The sequence below is a fragment of the Tamandua tetradactyla genome, chromosome 8, assembly GCF_023851605.1.
Source record: "Tamandua tetradactyla isolate mTamTet1 chromosome 8, mTamTet1.pri, whole genome shotgun sequence".
In the NCBI taxonomy this organism is placed as follows: domain Eukaryota; kingdom Metazoa; phylum Chordata; class Mammalia; order Pilosa; family Myrmecophagidae; genus Tamandua; species Tamandua tetradactyla.
In genome coordinates this window covers 58,865,558-58,884,958 of record NC_135334.1, presented here as the reverse complement: position 1 = coordinate 58,884,958, position 19,401 = coordinate 58,865,558, and the positions used below count along the sequence as shown (strand labels likewise).

Here is a 19,401-nt window from a genome sequence, read left to right as displayed (position 1 = left end):
CAGGGACTTTACTGAGATGTTGACTTAAAGCCAGCAACTACCTATCTTCGGACTTCTCCTTATATAGTAAAAATAAATCTCTACTTGCTTAAGCTTTCTGCTCCTTGCAAATGAATACATTCCTAACATAAACAAGAATCTAATACAGTGTCAGGCATACAGTATCCTCACTTATCCATATGTTCATTTAGCAAATATTTATTTAGTGGCTATCATGTGCTAGGCTCTAAAGGTACAGCATTTAATTAGACAGACAAGATGGCTGCTCTTAATGTTGAGAGACATGCAGTAAACATGTAAACAAACAGAACTTCTCATAGTGATACATACAGTGATGGAAATAAAATAAAGAGATAGATGTGACTGAGGTGGGAGGAATAGTCAGGTGGAGAGGCCCTTTAGATAGGATGCTCTCAGGAACTGAGACCTGGATGATTAGAGAAGGTGCTAAGCATTCTGGGTAGAAGAGAGCTACTCAAAGGAAATGAAAGCAAGTAAAAAGGCTCTGACAGCATTTAGGAACAGAAAGAAGTCTGGTGTGCCTGAAGTATATATAATAAATAGGAAAGAATGAAAATGAGATAGAAGAGGTAGGCAAGAGTCAGGTGATATGGAATCTGAGAGGCCATAGAGTGAAGTCTGAATTTCATTCTAAGAATAATAGAAAGTTACTGGAAGGTTTTAATTCATAAAAAGTATCTAAACTCTTTTAAAACAAACAGCAAAATAATATGAAGTTGACCAGCTCAAGTAACTCCTTATGATTTTACCTGTTTAATCCAAATAACTATTATTTCAAAGTACTTATCACAATTATATTTACTTGTTTAATGTCTGTCTCCTTTAGTAGACCATATACTCCATGAAAACAGAATCTACACCTCTCTGGTCCCTGAGTCCTCAGGGCCTAAAATAATATCTTTTAGATAGTAGGGGTTCAAAATATGTTTTGTCAAATGAGATAAATTTAATGAGAAACTTATATCCCACACCAGACGCTGTAATACACTCAAAGTTAGAATCAATTCCTGCATTCAAGAAGCTCACAATCTACAGAGGGAGACCAACATGTAATCAATTAATAATAAAATAATGATAAGTACTGCACCAGAAATATGAACGAATTCTGCAGGAACATATGAGAAAAAGTGAATTAATTCTGCTTAAAGGTAGGAAAAGTATGAAGGAAGATTTTACTAAGAGAATAATAGTATTCATTTCCTTAGGATGGATGTCTGTGCTAAAAAAGAATTTTATCAGTTCTATAGTTCAATAAAACAATACTCTATTGATTAAAATGTGTTTATATATTAGTATCATGCTATTTCAAGTTGAAATAGTCTTATCCCTAAAAGAATCTTTTAGAATTTTACCTATATTTGTATTGTGAGTCATATCAACTTCCAACATCTAAAAAAGTTAAATTCAAGGCTATAACATTAATAATATTACCATGCTTACTATATATTATAGGAAAACCTAGGTGGGAAAATCTATTGTGTTCTGCTTTCTTGCCAGCTACCATATATTAGTTATAGCAATCATCAAATTTTTATTTATTATATACTTAGCTTAAATCATTAAAACATTTCATGCTCCCAAGAAACCTTTGGGGATTCACTATCTTACTATGCAGAGAAGTCTTATATTACATTCATTATAAACTAATATTTTTTCTATTTCAGGTATAGAATGAATAAAAGTATTCTTCATTTTAAAACAATCAACCCTATAAGCATCTTAAGCACATAAATTTTGTTAAATGGTGCCACCTGCTGACATAAATCCTGAAGTAAATATACAGAGCCCAGAGCTAAGAATGGCATTTAATCATTTTGAAGACTACAGTGTCAAATTTAACTTAAGAAGTATTTGGTCCTGTCTGACATGAAACACATAACTAATCACATTCACTATATGACAGTTAAACTAAGGGAATTACAAGGATTATTTAGGCCACATTTTATGCTTAGAATTCTTGTTTCTCAAGCTTACCTTCAAACTTAAGCAAGACTTTCAAAAAGAGACATTTCTAATATCATGCCCGATTCAACTAGAGAACATTTTAAAAGCATAAACATCAAGAACATTTTGAACTTCTGCTCCAGTCAGATCCATTTCCTTACTCTCCTTGTAACCTCTATGAATTTATGTAATTTTCATTCCCTCAAATGTCACTTGCTCAAGAAAGGTTTCCCTGATTTCGCTGTGAAGGTTAAATCTCTCATTCATAGCACTCTCTACTTCTCCACTGATGTGTTCATTACAATCACAAATATAAATTATTTGTGCAATTCTCTTGACTGTTTGCCTCCTCAGTGTATATCAAAGTGCCGGGCAAAGTGTTCAATAAATATTGCTTGAATGAATGAATGGATGGATGGGGAAAATGCCTTTTTCTATCCTTTCATTAACAAATCCTATCAGTGACAAGGCCCAGTTCAAGTTTACATTTTATATAAAAGCTTCCTTGGCAACACCAGTCTACAATGATCCCATGCTTCCCTGATCTCCTCAAGCACTTCTAGCCTAGTTCCCACAGTTTAGTTTCTGATTATATGCTGTCTTCTACTTGTTTGCATGTTTGTGAGTATTACCTTCCTAACTGACTTTAAACCTCTTAAGGGTAGAGAGTTAGTCTTTGATATCACCTGTTTGTATTTCCCTGTGTTAAATAGGTAAACATTTCATAAATATTTCATAAATTGCTATTACTTTATTTTAATAGGTGGAATACCCAATCTGTTTTTATCTAAATGGATATTGTAAACAAATAAGCAGGGATATAGTAGAACCTAGCATCTAAGAATTTAATATTCAGTTTTAATTTATTGAAATTCTGCAACTTGTTGGGATTTATTTGTTTTACTGGAGCACATGCTTTGAGGTTATGAGTGGCAGGAAGCATTTTTTAGTAAATGACCCTTTACCTGGCGCAACTGCCGCAACTCAGTGTAATTGGGTTGCTCTCTATACACAGTAGCATTGGTAGAAATTATCCTTAAGTATCCAAAGGGAAGCACTTAGATGTTTCAGACATACTATTGTATTTTTAAAAGAAAATCAGATGCCATAATGCTATCATGGCTTCTCAAAATACTCAGGATAAATCCCAGAATGATGATGGCTCATTATACTTGTAAAGATAAAATCAGATCCTTATAAAACCCAAGAATGGTGAAATGCCACTGTCATATTCTCCGGTTTATTAATAAAATTCACATACTATTTTACGTTCCTTGAGTGGCCAAATATCTAAACATTTAGAATATAAGTTCTCAAACTTTAGCATGCCTCAGAATCACCTGGAAACCTTATTAAAACACAGTTTGCTGAGCTCTGCTACCAGTGTTTCTGATTCCACAGGTCTGGGGTGAGGCCCAACAATTTGCAATGCTAATCACATCACCAGGTAATGATGGTGCTGCTGGTCTGAGGACCAAACTTTGAGAACCTGTTTTAGAGCAGTAGAGCTAACTGCTCTACCCAACACAATGGGTGGGCCTTCACATTCACCACGATCAATAAAAATGTTTTGGCTTTCTTATGATCAGGTGGCAAAAATTATATATTATGATTAATAATTAAGACCAAATAACTATAAGTTTTCAGATAGATGTTATTTTGAAATAAAAATATTACATTAGCATCACTGTACTGGGAAAATATATTTTTAAATCAAAATAAAATATGATTTTAAAAATGCAAATATATTTATTTTCTAGCACTTACCACCATTATACTGAAATAATTAACTAAATGTTTATTTAATGCTTCTTTTTTGCCCACTTGATTACCCTCACTTGCCCATAAGGGGAAGGAATGTACTCTATATTTTAATGATGTAATCCTAGTGCCTGGAATAATGTCTAACACATAATAGGTATTTTTAAATTGTTAAGTAGATGAATAAATAAAATTTATTGAAGGCCTATTATTATTAAAGATCCTTATACTGGAGTTACAGAGGTTAATTAGATATAAGCTGTATCCTCAAGCTACTCATAGTCTACTGAAGAGACAGAAACATATTCAAAATATCATAAGGCAGTACTATGGTAAGCGCTTTATGGTAATATGAACAAAATGCTATGAGACATGAAAGAACTGGTTAAAGCTGCTAACAAGTAAGGACATTGTGTAAATCCCAATATATAGTAAATTTGCTGTATCACCCCTATGCTAGTAATCTCAAGTATCCATATAGAATACTATGTTAAGTTTTATAGAAATGAAAAGCATTCTAAATTAATACAAATTCTAACAAGCAAAGTTTAGCAGCCTCCATAAAGCAAGATGAGCACTTTTCCAAGATGTCACTATTAACAGGGCTTTTAGGGAAATATCATTTTACTGCCCTTTCTCTTCCAAATCTTTCAAAAAATTTTAAACACTTGTGAAATAAGAGAGAACAAAATTGGGTAAACAAAGCTAACAATATTTGAGAAGGGGTTGAAACTTTCAAAATAAATATGCATAGCTCTTACCATACTTTGCATAAGTAATGACTAAAAAATAATATATAAATGAAATGTTGAGAAGATATAAAAACAAAGAACATCTATGTTAAATAACTGAAAATGAATTGATATTATTTCATTGTTAAAATAGTTTTCAAGAATAATTATGGTGTTACCATAAATTTTTAAATTTTCAAAAGTGGAACTGGGGGCGGGCCGCGGTGGCTCAGCGGGCAAGAGTGCTTGCCTGCCGTGCCGGAGGACCCCGGTTCGATTCCCGGCCCCAGCCCATGTAAAAAAAAACAAACAAACAAACAAAATATAATAAAACAAGAAAATGTTTAAAAATGTTTCCCTTTCTTCCTTCCTTCTATCCTTCCTTCCTTCTCTGTCTTTCCTTCCCTTCCTCCCTCTCTCTTTAAAAAAAAAAAAAAAAAGTGGAACTGGAAGAGAAGAATAGAAATAATGAAAATGGTCCATTTTGCTCCTTCATCACCTAAATGACAAATGAATAACCTAATAGAGTATCTTGAAAATTTGAATGATTTAGGCTATACTAAATAAAAGAAACAAATTATTTTGTAAAGTATCATTGAATTCCAGTTCGCTTATATTCAATCCTGGAAAGTGTTAATAAAACAATCATCATAAAACTTTATTATCTATTAGATAAACTTTTTCTTTACTATTGCCACAAGATGTCACCCTAAACCTAGCATCTAAATGTGCAGCTTTCTTAGACTCTTTTTTGGTTGGGTGGGGGAGTGTTAACGAACACTGAGTGTTAACTTATACGAAAGTAAATTTTCATTTCCCACTGTTAGTTATTGGTAAATTGAAAATCAAAACGAAGAATACAGGAACTCGAGATGCAAGGATGATTAATTGAACAATTCATTATTCTCCATGCTTACTATCTATCCTATTTACTTTAAAGGTAATGTATCTTACCATTAGGTTTTATATTCTTCTTTTACTTTCTTCATTTTAAAAATTTCTAAAATGATCATATATTACTTTATAATCAAATAAAATTATATTTTAAAAATTAAAACAAAATAATACTTTTGCCATTTTCTTCCACCCTATTATCACAGAACTCATCTATAAAACGCTTTTATGCACTAAAATACTAGTCACAGTGACAGAGAAGAATTCTGTTCTCAAAGAATATACCATCTAGGACACACTAGTGCTTTCTAAAAGCATATGATGGACCACAAAGAGAGGATAGTGGTCTATCATCTGCTTTTCATCTTCAAAGTGATACTTTCCATATATAAAGAGAAGGCTTGGTTTCTTTATCATATGTAAATACTAAAGCACATTCTGCAACAACAGTATTTTATTTTATTGTTCACTTGTGTTGAGTTTTCTGCATTACGATTTCCTTCTATTGCTGCAGTTAATTGAGATTCATGCAACATATTATTTCAATGTACTGATTTGAATCTCAGAACAATAGTGAAGCTACTATCTTATATTACTCACAAGAAAGAAAACTGGGAGTTGGCTCAAAAAGAAAGCAAATTATAGAATGCAAACAATGTCCTAAATATCAGTGGTTTCTTAACTATCTTTTTGTATCAGGATACACAGGACTACACATCTTTTCTTTTTTTGTGTACTTCAAGAAAATGCACAGTGGGACCATTCAGACATTCAATAATAATTAATAACCAGTGTTTGTTTACCCACATAGAATTCAATAGAAAATTATGTATTGTTGCATAACGTTTCTCTATTCTTTGCACTGTGATTTATCCCCAAATGACTTGTGCAAAAGCAAATCTATCCATTCAAAGCTGGGTATCAGGATTACTTACATAACAGCTTTTTACAGATTATTGTTGCCTCTCATTTTATTAGAGACATTCAAACTACAATATAGACTCTAAGCCAAGATATATAAATCTCAAAACAATGGTAAATGCAATTCTTTGTCATTCATTTGTCTTTTTCTCTCTAGTGAACGGTCTTACATTACCAGATGGCTATATTAACAAAGTAGAATTATCTAAAACATCCAAAAATACTCTTCCTAAATTAAGCCCTCAAAAGCTCAAGCTCTCAAAAGACTTAGCCAGTCTTACCTAAATACATCATCAAATCTATTTAGATACATTGCTATTCCATTAACGGCCTTTACTACTTATCAACTAGATGCAGGGAACTCTACATGAAAGCATTCTATTTTAATTGATAAATTTAAAATTTTTCAATTTAAAATTGAAAAATATTTTTTAATTTATTTAAAACATAAACTGTTTTATTTAATATCAACTAAGACAATTACAGTTATTTGTGTCATTAATTCTTACCAGTCACAAAAAAAAATTTTTAAGAAATTAATCCACAGGCAAAATAATCCTATAAAGCATTTTTACTTCTATTTTTATTCAATTAACTGGCTTTCAAATTTTCAAAATTTAATGGTTCTTAAACTTATAATCAAACTATAAAGTGGGGGTTATCAATATGTATAGACATTTATTTAAAAATCATAGGTAATCATTCTGAAGATTAATTCTCAAAAATTACCATTTTAAAATTTTGTGTCAATAACCACCAGACCTGAAAAAGGAAAAATAAACTTTTTTTTTAACGTACTGTTTAACTCCAGGTAACTCCAGTTAAACAGTACAGTTAAAAGATCTACTATAATTGAGTGGTTTTAAAATTTTTTTCAGTTGGTTGCTTTGTTAGGAGTGAGGAGTGTTCATTTGTTTATATCTTTTGTTAGTATATTTTGCCTATCAAAATATTATGAGGAAAAAAGTAAAAGCTATCTCCTTGCATAAATGCAAAAACCTGTGTATATTCAAAACATATAATTAAACTATATCATTGATTTTCTTCACAACCTTTAGTAAATGAGAAGAAACATAAAGAAACATTACATGGTTAGATTCATGGAAGTTGACAAGAATTCACAAAATTTGAGTTTTCATCTATAAGCTTTTTAATTCTGGATCATAAACTTTCCTAAGAAAAATAAAGAGTGTTTATATTTTTGTTTTAAGAAGAGAATGCAAGTAGAACTTTGACTTTAACTAAATAGAATATAGCCCATTTTGTTTAGGCAATAGCTTCCTTCTCTAACATATTTGTCCTCAATTTTTTGTAACAAACTACTCAAGTTCTTTTCCTAGGTAAACTTTTCTTTCTACAAAAAACATTCTTTAAAAAACCTCTCCTTTATTTACATTAATAACAATTCTTTTTTAAAGTTAATCTTAAATAAGAAAAAATATGTCAGGGGAGAAGGGTGTCTTTCTTTCCAGTATCAAGGAAATTATTACAGTTTGAAATCTGGTTAACATCAAGATTCTTTGACCACATTATTCAAACAATTAAGCCCAATTCTAACCAGTACAATTTTTAAAATTTGTCATACATACCTAGCAAAGCTTGGAATAAACTGCTCTTAAAGATACCCATCACCTTTTTAACAGCATTTCTTAACTGCTGCTCCTCTGGTTTCCTTAATTTTTTGCAGTATTCCTCCAGTAATGATAAAGCTCTGTCAGTATCTGAAAAACATGATTTTAAAATTCTATCTTATTATCTCAGAAAAATAGTAAGTTAACATTAAACTATCCTATGGTCATAGTTCTAATTTCATGACACAAAAGAACTTAAGAAAATAATCAAAAATTCCATAACAATATGATATTGATATTTACACTAAACTCCTAATTTTAAGAACCCCCTTTTATTTGACCCTATCTTCCAAAAGAATTTGCAACTATGAAACAAAACCAAAAGTCCTGAATGCAATGAGGGCCGACAAATGTTCACATAGTAAGTGTGATTCTCTCATCAGTATAACTACCTTAAAATTGATGACTTCTTGCAAAATAACATTCAGATTCCTTAACATGACCTTTGTGGCCACTCCCCATAACCTGTTCATAACCTACATTTTTTAACCCATTCTACCCCCTCAGCCCACTACACATGCACGCACACGCACACACACACTTGATTTTCCTCACCTCCACTTTTCTTTTTCTGCGTATCCTCTGCACTGAAATGTCCTTCCCTACACCACTACCTACCCCTAGAATCAATGTGCTATATTGGTAAGAGTTTTTTATCAGCTAGATCTGGGTCTGAAACCTGCTTACAAACTGTGTGTAATCTTTAAAATTTACTTAACCTCTCTGAGCTTCAGTTTCCTCACAGGTATTAGGATTAAATGAGAGACAATGTATGTGCGATACTTAGTACAATGTCTAGCAAGCAATCAATAAGTCAACTGAAAACCTACCTTCCTTTAATTTTGGCCCAACTCAAATGCTCTCTCTACAATAAAGCTATTAGTGGCTCCCCAAGTTTAAATTAATTCTATCTCTCCTTCTTCCAAACCACTTTTCCTACACAAACACTGCAGGAATTCTTAACATATACTGTTATATTACAGGTTCTTAAAAACACTTCTTCATCCCCCACAAGACAAAATATCCTTTAAAAAGTCATCAGAGTGGTAGTGCCTCTGCATGTGGTAGGTGACACTTGTCTTGAATTTAAAAAGTTCTCTCCCTCTTTCAATCTACCACTTTTGTAAACAAACTAAATTTTAATTATAATAATAATAGCTCATGTATAATGAGCACTTTATTTCATATCTCCTGTGTTCTAGTTTGCTACCTGCCAGAATATATAGCAGAAATGGAATGGCTTTTAAAAAGGGGAATTTAATAAGTTGCCAGTTTACAGTTTTAAAGCCATGAAAATGTCCCAATTAAAGAAAGTCTATAAAAATGGCCAAATAAAGGCACCAACAAGAGGTTACCTTCACTCAAGAAAGGCTGATGAAGTTCAAGGTTTCACTCTCAACTGGAAAGGCACAAAGTGAACATGGCGACATCTACTTGCTTCCTCTCCAGGCCTCTTGCTTCGTGAACTTCCCAGGGGTATTCTCCTTCTTCATCTCCAAAGGTCACAGGCTGGCGGACTCTGTGGTTCTCTCATCATTATGAAGCCTTCTCCAAACTGTTTCCTCTTTTATAAGATTCCAGTAAACTAATCAAGACCCATGTGGAATGAGTGGAGTAATATCTCTCTCTACTTAAAAAGTAATACCCACAATGGGGCAAGTCACATCTCTGTGGGGATAATCTAATCAAGTTTCCAACATACAGTACTGAATAGGGTTTAGGAGAAATGGTTGCTCCCACAATTTTGGATTAGGATTAAAACATGGCTTTTCTGGGGTACACAAATCCTTTCAAACCAGCACATCCACCTTTTCCTGAACTTTCCTACTCTTCTTCCCCACTTCTACCCTCAGTCTTGCTTCCTATATTCTCAAAAGAGAACTTCCACAAGCTTCTAGCATAATATCTACTGACTTAAACTGTAACTAATCCATATATTCTACCTTCTTAGCAGTGACTATGAATAAAATATCTGTACTCCTATCTACAGCCATTCCCTCTGAATCTATACTTTCTTGCCTATTCAAGAATGTTCCTCCATCAGTTGTCACTTTGAACCCTGTATTATGTTTTCCTTTCCAGTTACTCACTCCATCAGCATACAAATAAACTAATATCAGTTATTTTTAAAAAACTTTTTTGACGCTTCATTCCTCTCCAACTAACAACAGTACCCATTTCTCTGTTCTGTTTTACAGCAAAACTCCTCGAAATACTGCTTCCACTTCCTTTCCTTTCATTCTTTCTTCGGGCCATTCTGATCAAACTTTCCTATAATTCCACTAAAATAGCTCTTGTCAAGGCCACCTATGATCTCCATATTACTGAGTCCAGTGTCAATTCTTAGTCATCTCACTTGACCCACTAGCAGTATTTAATACTCAAGTCTTCATAAAACATTTTCTTTACTAGGCTTCCAGGCAGCAGTGTGCTGGGATATGTTTAAAAACTGTCAGTCCAAGTCAAAACAAAAAAATAAATGTATCTAAACATATACATAAGTTTATGTTTTACTGGCATAAAGGGTGTGCAGCACAAAGCCTAAAATAGTAATAAAATGTGCAACTCTTTTACAGTAAATTCCACATAGTCAGTTAACTCTTAAGAATATTGTGTTAGTTTGCAAGCTGCCTGAATGCTAAATACCAGAACTGGAATGGCTTTTAAAAAGTGGAATCTAATAAGTACAAGTTTACAGTTCTAAGCCTATAAAAATGCCCAAACTAAGGCATCCAGGAAAAGAAATCTTAATTCAAGGTATGGGTGAGGAACACCTCTGTCAGCTGAGTAGTCATGTGGCTGGCCTCTACTGGTCCCTTGCTCTTGGGCTTCGTGATTTCAGCCTCCTGTTTTTGTGCAGGTGCCTCACGTTGCTTCTCCAGGGCTGGCTTTCCTCTTTTGGCTTCCCTTGGCTCTCTCCAGGTTCTGGCTTGCTGAACATTTCATGGAGAAATCTGCTACACTCCAAGCATATCCAAACACCCATGTCTCTGTTCTCCAATCTATCAGCTCTGCTGTAAAGTTTCTGTCAGCTCTCTGGTTTCTATAGGCTCTGACTCTCTCCAAAATGTTTCCTCTTTTAAAGGATTCCAGTAAACTAATCCAGATCCACCTGGAATGGATGGAGTCACATCTACATCTAATCAAAAGGCCACACCCTCATCTGGGTTTGCCACATCACCGTGGAGATAATCTAATGAAAAGTTTCCAGCCTACAGTGATGAATCAGGATTATAAGAAATGGCTGCTCCCACAAGATTGGATCAGGATTTAAACATGGCTTTTCTGGGGTACATAATAGATCCAAACCAGCACATTCCCCTCTCTGGATGCCAAAAAATCATGTTTTTTCCATATACAAAATACATTTACTCCATCACAATATCATAAAGCCTTAAAACATTTCAGTAACAATACAAACGCAATACGAAGTCAAAACAGCACAAAATCTCATCAAAGCCAGCTACAGGCATGGTCTGTTCTAAGGCAAAAATGCTCCTCTGGCTCTGGACCTGTGACACTAAGGAAAGTTATCTCCTGCAAATTTAAGAGTAGTTCCAACATTGAGGTTGGTTGAATTTTTGCTATATTAATGAGTAAGATGAAAATGAAACACCAATGATGATCTATCTAAAAATTTCATTCCTTTGTAAATGCCATGAATCCAGTCTCCTGGATTTATATATTATCAATTCTTTCAAAGGCTCAGAACTTTCCCTAAATTCCAGACTTCTATGCAACTGTCTACACAACACTTCCATCTGAATGTATAATAAGCACCTCCAATACACTTTGTCAAAACTGAACTCCAAATCTCACCCACTACCCACACTCTGCATCTCCTGCAGTGTTCACCGTCTCTAATCCTTCCAGCTGTTCAGGCCAAAATCTGTGAATTCATTATTCATTCTTCTGCTTCTCTAATTCTCCACATCTAATCCATCAGTAAATCCTGTTGGCACGAACATCAAATAATTTACAGAATCCTATCACTTTTCACCACCTTCCGTGCTACCACCCTGGTCCAGGCCACTATCATCTGTCTCCTGTATTATTGTAACAACCTCGTGCTAGTCCACATCTGTCACCTTTGCCCTCCCAAAGTCTCTTCTAAAAGCAGCATCCAGAAAGACCCTTTTAAGTCATAAATTAGATTAGGTCATTTCTCCACTCAAACCTCCAATGAGTCTCCATCTCACTCAGAGCAGAACTACGTCTCTGACTGCAGCTCTTACACCACTTCTCTTGCTCAATCTACTTCACACAGTGGCCTCAGCTTTTTCTCAAAAAGACCAAGAACTCTGCTACCTTAAGGCTGTTGTACTTGCTTTCTGCCTGAAACACTCTTTTCTAAGATATCCGTAAAGTCTATTCCTTTACTTATTTCAGATCTCTGCTCATCTATCACCTTATCAGCAAACCTCAAACTTATTCCCTTGAAAGAAGGAAGAACTTCAGCAGGCAGAAACGAGTGGAGGAGGATATTTGTATAAAAGATGGTGACAGGAACATGTAATAATACATTTGTATAGAACATTAATTTTTTAAAGTGCTTTCATATACTCTACCTAGTGCTGCGATTGTGGCTGCACTTTTGTGCTTCTTTTGCTTACTAATAATGATCACCATCTGGTGTAAAATCCAGAATCTCTCTTTACTGACTTTCTTCTTTCTGGTTAAATGAACGCTTGAGCTTGGGGGTACTCTAAAATTACAGACCCTACAAAAAGATGATAAATTAAGAAAAAAAAAAAGACAAAATGACAAGGACCCTGTAGTGCAAATCAGAAATCTCTGGTCAGATCTCCACAAGTTGAATAAATAAGAAAGTTGAGATAATCACCCAAGTAATTCAGGACTAATCTTTTAATTGATATTCAAATAACGAGGTACAAGTGGGGAATTTTTCACCTGAATTGCCTACTTAGTGACCTCAATTCTCCCATTTTCTTCACTAATGGAAATCTATCTTCACATGACTCCTGAATCTACTAAAAGATCAAAACTAAACTTGGGTTATCTGAGGGCAGGCACAGGAGGAAAAGAGGCAAGAGGGGATCATATTTTTAAAAAATATATATATTGCATGAAATATCTAACCCAAAGGATGTAGTGAAATGTTGCATAACTGGAATTTTAGGTAATCATGTGACTCTTAGTTAAAGCTCAACTCTATTAAATTCAGTTTAAGAATAGCATTGTCAGAAAGTTGTAAATAATTTGGGACAGATCATTTAAATTTGAACCATAAAAGACAATAGTGCTAACGAATGAACTTTTAGAAGTAAAGGATGGTACATAAAATTATTTGCTATGGCTGAAAAAAAAAGAGAAAATATAGAATATATGTGGTATCACTGGGAAAACTAATATCAAAGCATAAAAGAGGAAAGGGTGAATTTAATACACAAATCTTGGAGAACAAAGTATTTAGAATAATGAAATTTCTTTACATAAATTTAGGCAACATTTTTACACTTTAGAAAGAACTTTTACATGCATTACTGAGAAGCCACACACAATAGAAGTCTATTGTTATGAAATTCAAATTCACATTGGCTTGCCCAAGATCACAGAACTATTAAATAACAGTTTTGGAGCTTAAGCCTAAAATTTTGGATTCCAAGTTTAGTGTTCTGTCCACACTATCACTCTTAATCCTCCAGAAACAGAGCTGAGCATATTTCTACAGAAGAAAAAAAGAAAAACTTGACCAAATAGACATAAATTGCAACAATGAAGTTTAGAATCTAGGGTTAAATATTGAATCACTAATTTTCATGTGTTTGTTTAAAAAAATTATATTCATGACATAATAAAATAAAAACTGTTGTACTTTTTATTCAGGTTTGGTAAATAAAGATAAGTTATTTCATTCATTAAGCAAGAATTTATTTTGATTCTATTATGTTCCAGACACTGGGAACTCAACCCTGAATAAGTTAGGCAGTACCCTACCCTAACAGAGATATTAGCACAAAGAGAAAGAATACTAAACAGGAAATTTCAACAAAGTAAAAATTCAAAACAGCATGTTAATGCTATTATGACATACAGTTAAATAAGTTAATTCCTTATAGATTTTACTACAAGTTTGGCCTTTACAAAGGAATCACAATTCATGGAAGATTTTTAAATAAAGGAGAACATGACCATTTTTAGTTTTAATTTTAGAAAGATCACTTTACTAGTTAAAATAAGCAAAGACAATTAGGTTTTCTTTTTTCTTATACTATTTTTAGTGAATATATGCGAATTTTTATCACTTACTTATTAGATATATGAATAGCAAATAAAAATATTTTATTAACAAGTATTTAAATACCTTTAATTCCCTTTGTTGAAATTATTATTTTTGTTATTTTACAAATTAAGGAAATTCATATGAAAGTACTAAAGTAATGAATGCCAACAGAAAAGTTACTCTTGAACCAGGTATTTAAAAAAAAGTTTTAATATTAAAATTTACAGTTCAAGATGATACAGTATGTTGAGTGAAATAAGCTAGAAATGAAAAGACAAGCATAACACCTTACTAATATGGACTAAGCATAATGTGCAAACTCTGAGAATTGAATCTAACAGTATATGTTATCAGGGTTATGGTAAAAGTTCCTAGGCACATCTATTTCTGAGTTGTAATGGTTATTTCTAAATTCTGAGATGCTCAGCTCTTTGTGTATAACCCAGTCATTCTCTAGAACTTTGAGTATCTGTGTGACAACTGAGACTCAGAGCTAGAGCTCTGCAGCTCTGAAAGTCAGCATAATCCCAAACAGCAACTGTTTAAAAAGCTGAAAAGGAGATAAAATTTCAATTAAAGCTATGAATGAAGCAGATCTGGTTACGACGAAGGTAAATCAGACTAAAGACTAAATGATGATAGTGACTGTGTTTTAAGACTTCAACCTCAGTGTGAGACCAAAGAAGAAATGCTTATTTGGTGCAAAATTTATATTTTCTGTAGCATACTATCTAATTTATCTTGCCTGGTCAGTTTACTTGAACATCATAATAATTACATGGAATCTGGAACAAGGAATGAAGTCATGTTGGTTTGCTCCATACATCTCAAAGTAATCTGGGCAGAGAATAAAAAAGCCCCCTTTAACCTAAACCCCATTTAGGTTAAAATGTTGAAATAGTAAACTTTCCCACCTGGAGAATTCCTGATATTCTCGCAAGCATTAGGGATTGCCAATTTAATAGACTGAACCCTCAATCTACTTATAAAATATGATGGAGACATAATACTGAGTGAAATAAACCAGACACAAAAGGATAGATCCTGTATGATTTTGCTTTTATGACCAAAGTAAAGGTAAACTATGAGGTTTATGATAGAGAATATAGGGTACCTAGAGATACACAGAAGCTAGAGATGGGTGAACGGTTTGCTGATGAAGTTGAACTTAAACGTAAGGGAATGGATAGAAGTGAAGGCAATTCATTAGTGGGTCTATAAGTAATATTGCCATAATGAAGGTGAAGATGATTGAAAGGTGTTGTACAGAGCCATGTATCCCACTGATTAACACTACAAATATAAATAAGTTCTTGCATAAGCTACTTCAAAGGTATGAATCTTACACAAAGAGTTTATAATATCAGGGTATGGGGGGAACTACTGTTGCATGCTTTGAGCTATGCTTAACAGGAGGACATCAATACTACCACAGCAATACCAGGAGTAATGGGGGGAGAGGGGACAAGAGTAAAGGGGAGGTTTGGATTTTCTATTTGGTGAGAGTATGTTTATTAGTTATTTTTCTCCTGGGAGCAATGAAAATTGTCTAAAATTGAGATTGTTGATGGACTGTTGACTTTGAACATTATACATGATTCCTAACGGATGGAGGTGGCTGAAGAAAACGCTGAGAAGTAGAATAGCAAACTGCAGTCTATGCATATGATTGAATATTGTGCTGCTACTGAAAGGAACAAAGCCATGAAGCATGCAACATTATGATTGAACCCACAGGACATTATGTGATGCAAAATAAGCCAGAAACAAAAAATCAAATATTGTATGTTCTCATTTAGAAAACACTTCCAAGAAAATTGGAGCCTAGATTGTAACCTCTTAGAGCAGTCACGTTTAGTCCAGAGTGGTAATTTTTATTTCAAGATTTTGAGAGGCTGTGCTATGAATGTATAACCTTGTATTTCCCTGAAACTCTGGATACCTGTGTGACACCTAAGATTCAGAGCAGGAGTTCTGCAGTTCTGAAGGGCAGCATTGACACCTACAACTGTTAAAGAAACTGAAAAAGAGATCAGGCTTCAATTAGAGATAAGAATGAAGCCAACTGGGTCAGGACTAAGGCAATTCAGAATACAGGGCTAAAGAAGACATTGTCTGTATTTTAGAACTTCACCTACTATATGAGAGCAAAGGAAGAGAGGTTTATTTTGTCAAAACATAAATTTTCTGTAGCACATAATATAACTCAACCTGTCTGGATAGATCATTTAAACAATCCAAACACAGAGAGCCTAGAATGGGAATGAGGGCTTGTAATTCTGTATAGCTTAATATAATGCTTGAATACATCCCGAAGTATGCTGAGCAGATAAATCAAAAGTATTGGCAAAGTCCCTTTGGAGACGGGAGAAAAATGTGGAACTATTCAACTTTACCACCGAGGAAACCCCTGATATTTTCTCAAATATTAGGGACTCCCAAGTCAATAGGCCAACCTCTCGGTCCTAAGTCTTGTTCTTGTGATGCTTATTTACGTAGCAGACTTAACCTACCCACAGTGATGCATAAGAATTACGTCCAGAGGACCTCTTTTGTTGCTCAGATGTGGTCTTTCTTCCTCTCAGTCCAACTCTGCAAATGAAATCATTACCTCCAATCCTAAATGGGACATGACATCCAGGGGTGAAAGTCTCCCTGGCCACATAGGATATGACTCTCAGGGAGGAGACTGACCTTGGCACCATGGTATCGACAATGCCTTCCCGACTAAAAGGAGGAAAAGAATTGTAACAAATAGGGTCTCAGTGGCTAAGAGAGTTCAAATAGAGTTGGGCAGCTACTCTGGGGACTACTCTTATGCAAGCTTTAACTACACATTGCTGTTTATCATGGTTTGCCATACCCCAACCAAAACCACCCCTGCCAAAACTAGAGAACACTTAGGGCTTTATGTGAGACTCTACAAAGGTTCCATGCACTATGATTACTTTCCAGAAACCTACCAACTCCAAATGGGTTTCTAGGCCAGAAAAGTCCTGAAATCCTAAGAGGCCAGCCTCTCCAGAACATCAACGTGTTCTATCCCCCACCCCATATTACTGACAGCCCTTTCCAACATGAAAAGTTTGAAGGGCCTAGCCCAAATACCCCTAAAGACTGGGAGAAGGAGGAGTTATAAAAGAGAAGATAGGATTAACAAATGAGTATGATGCTTAATCATTATATTGATATTTCTTTTAGTCTCCAGTGTCTTAGTGCAGCTAGAAGTAAAAACCTAAAATTGTGGAATTGTAACCCATACCAAACTCTGAAATCTGTTCTAAACTAATTGTTGTGGTGTACTTTGAAATTTATTGCTTTTATGTATATATGTTATTTTTCACAATTCAAAAAAATATATATGCCAAAGAGTCAGCCCCAGAGAACCTCTTTTGTTGCTCAGATGTGCAACAAAAGTCAACTCGGCATGTAGACTCATTGCTCTCCCTGGTATGTGGCACATGACTTCCAAGGTGTAAATCTCCCTGGCAACATGGGACATGACTCTCAGTGGATTAGAAGAGCTAAAGGTATTCCAGTAGCCTTGATATTTGAAGACAATTGTATAACTATATAGCTTTTACATTGTGACCATGTGATTGTGAAAACCTTATGGCTGACACTCCCTTTATCCACTGTATGGACAGAAGTGTAAAAAAAATAAGGACAAAAAAATAAACAAATAATAGGGGGGATAAGAGGTATGGGATGTTTTGGGTGTTCTTTTCATTTTTATTTTTATTCTTATTCTTATATATGTTTTTGGAATAATGAAAATATGCAAAAATTGATTGTGGGGATGAATGCACAACTATGTGATGATACTGTGAACCACTGATTGTGCACTTTCGATGATTATATGGTATATGATATATCTCAATACAATTGCATTTTAAAAAGATGATACAGAAAAGGCATCAATGTATTACTAATAATATTAGCTAATATTGAAAAATGCTTAACAATCTGCATAGATCACTTTGTTTAATCTTCACAAGAACCCTAAGAAATGCTATTATACACATTTTGCAAATAAAGAAATTTGAAACTTAGAGAAATGAAATAACTTGGCCAAGGCTATATAACGAATAGTGTGGAGCCAGGATTCAAAATCAAGGTCTGTCTAGCACCAAAGTCTATACTTTCATTTAAGTATTATACCATATTGCAACTTAATTCACTGGAAAGGCATCAGTGTTTCTTTTTTCTATAATTGTTCTTCGCAATTACACTTTACCACTCTCTCCAAAAAACTTCAACAAACACCTGTTAATCAGGATATTACCTCTATTTTAAAAAAAAAGATTGGTATAAAATGGTAGGTCTATATTACCACCTTTCAGATAAACCATACTTTCAATTTTTCTAGTGTTTTGGAGGAGAAGGATGAGTAGTAATAGAAGATCAAGTGGTAATAAATACAAAGGAAGAAGATAGCAAAGTCCATCTTCAGCTGAATATTAAAATATGCATCATCCTAGTTGTAACAAACCAGAAAAAGAAAAGAAAAAAAACTTAGAATTCAAACAGTGGAGAAAATATCTGGCTAGACTTAAAGTAGACCTAAAGCCTGCAATCATTTTCCAGACACTGGAGGATTTAAAAATTAGTTTACCATCATTGAAAGTTACACAACACTCATACAAAATGTTATCAGAATCTATAAAAAGCACAGTACTGTTATAGTATTTCCTATCTGTGAATAGATGTGTCATTGTTATTTCTAGGTAGGCTTGCTCCAGAAACTGACCAGGACTCTGGACCCAGGTCACTGATGGATGGCAGAAGAGAACTCTGATTTTTTAACACAAACTTGGATCAAAATAAGAGAAGGTATTTTGATGATAAGCATTTGTGTAGCACTTTACTACTGACAAAACAATTTTTAGATGGACTAAGTATTTTTATTTTGATTTGACCATCACAATAACACTAAGAGATGTGCATTATTAATACAGTCACGGTTTAAGATGAGGAATTTGACACTAAATCTGTTGAATTACTTTTAGTAACTTAGCCTGTTAATGATAAAGAACGATTCTAACTCAAGCCTCTTCTATTCCAGTGCTAGGCTCTCCTCCACTACAGCATGATGCCATTCATTGTTCAAAGGACACCACACTAATACAGTGAAAAGAGGATTGGACTAGCTTCTAGCCCTACTTCTATCACTAATTAGCTTTGTAAACTTAGGAAAAACGTTTAATTTCTGTGGAGTCTCACTTTCCTCATCTGAAAAAAAAAAAGTTAAGTT

At 34.0% G+C, this 19,401-nt stretch overlaps 1 protein-coding gene across 9 annotated transcripts in view; it reads right to left on the bottom strand.

Moving 5' to 3' along the window:
* Positions 1-19,401, bottom strand: part of DLG2 (discs large MAGUK scaffold protein 2) — a 2,206,106-nt gene that overhangs the window by 2,175,015 nt on the left and 11,690 nt on the right. For all 9 annotated transcript variants that reach the window (XR_013156681.1, XR_013156683.1, XR_013156682.1 and 6 more), the window contains one exon: positions 7,862-7,993. Coding sequence is in view for 6 of the 9 variants with exons in the window: in XM_077113416.1 (XP_076969531.1) it covers positions 7,862-7,993 (132 nt within the window). In the remaining 3 variants the exon portion in view is untranslated. The remainder of the gene's footprint in view (positions 1-7,861; positions 7,994-19,401) is intronic.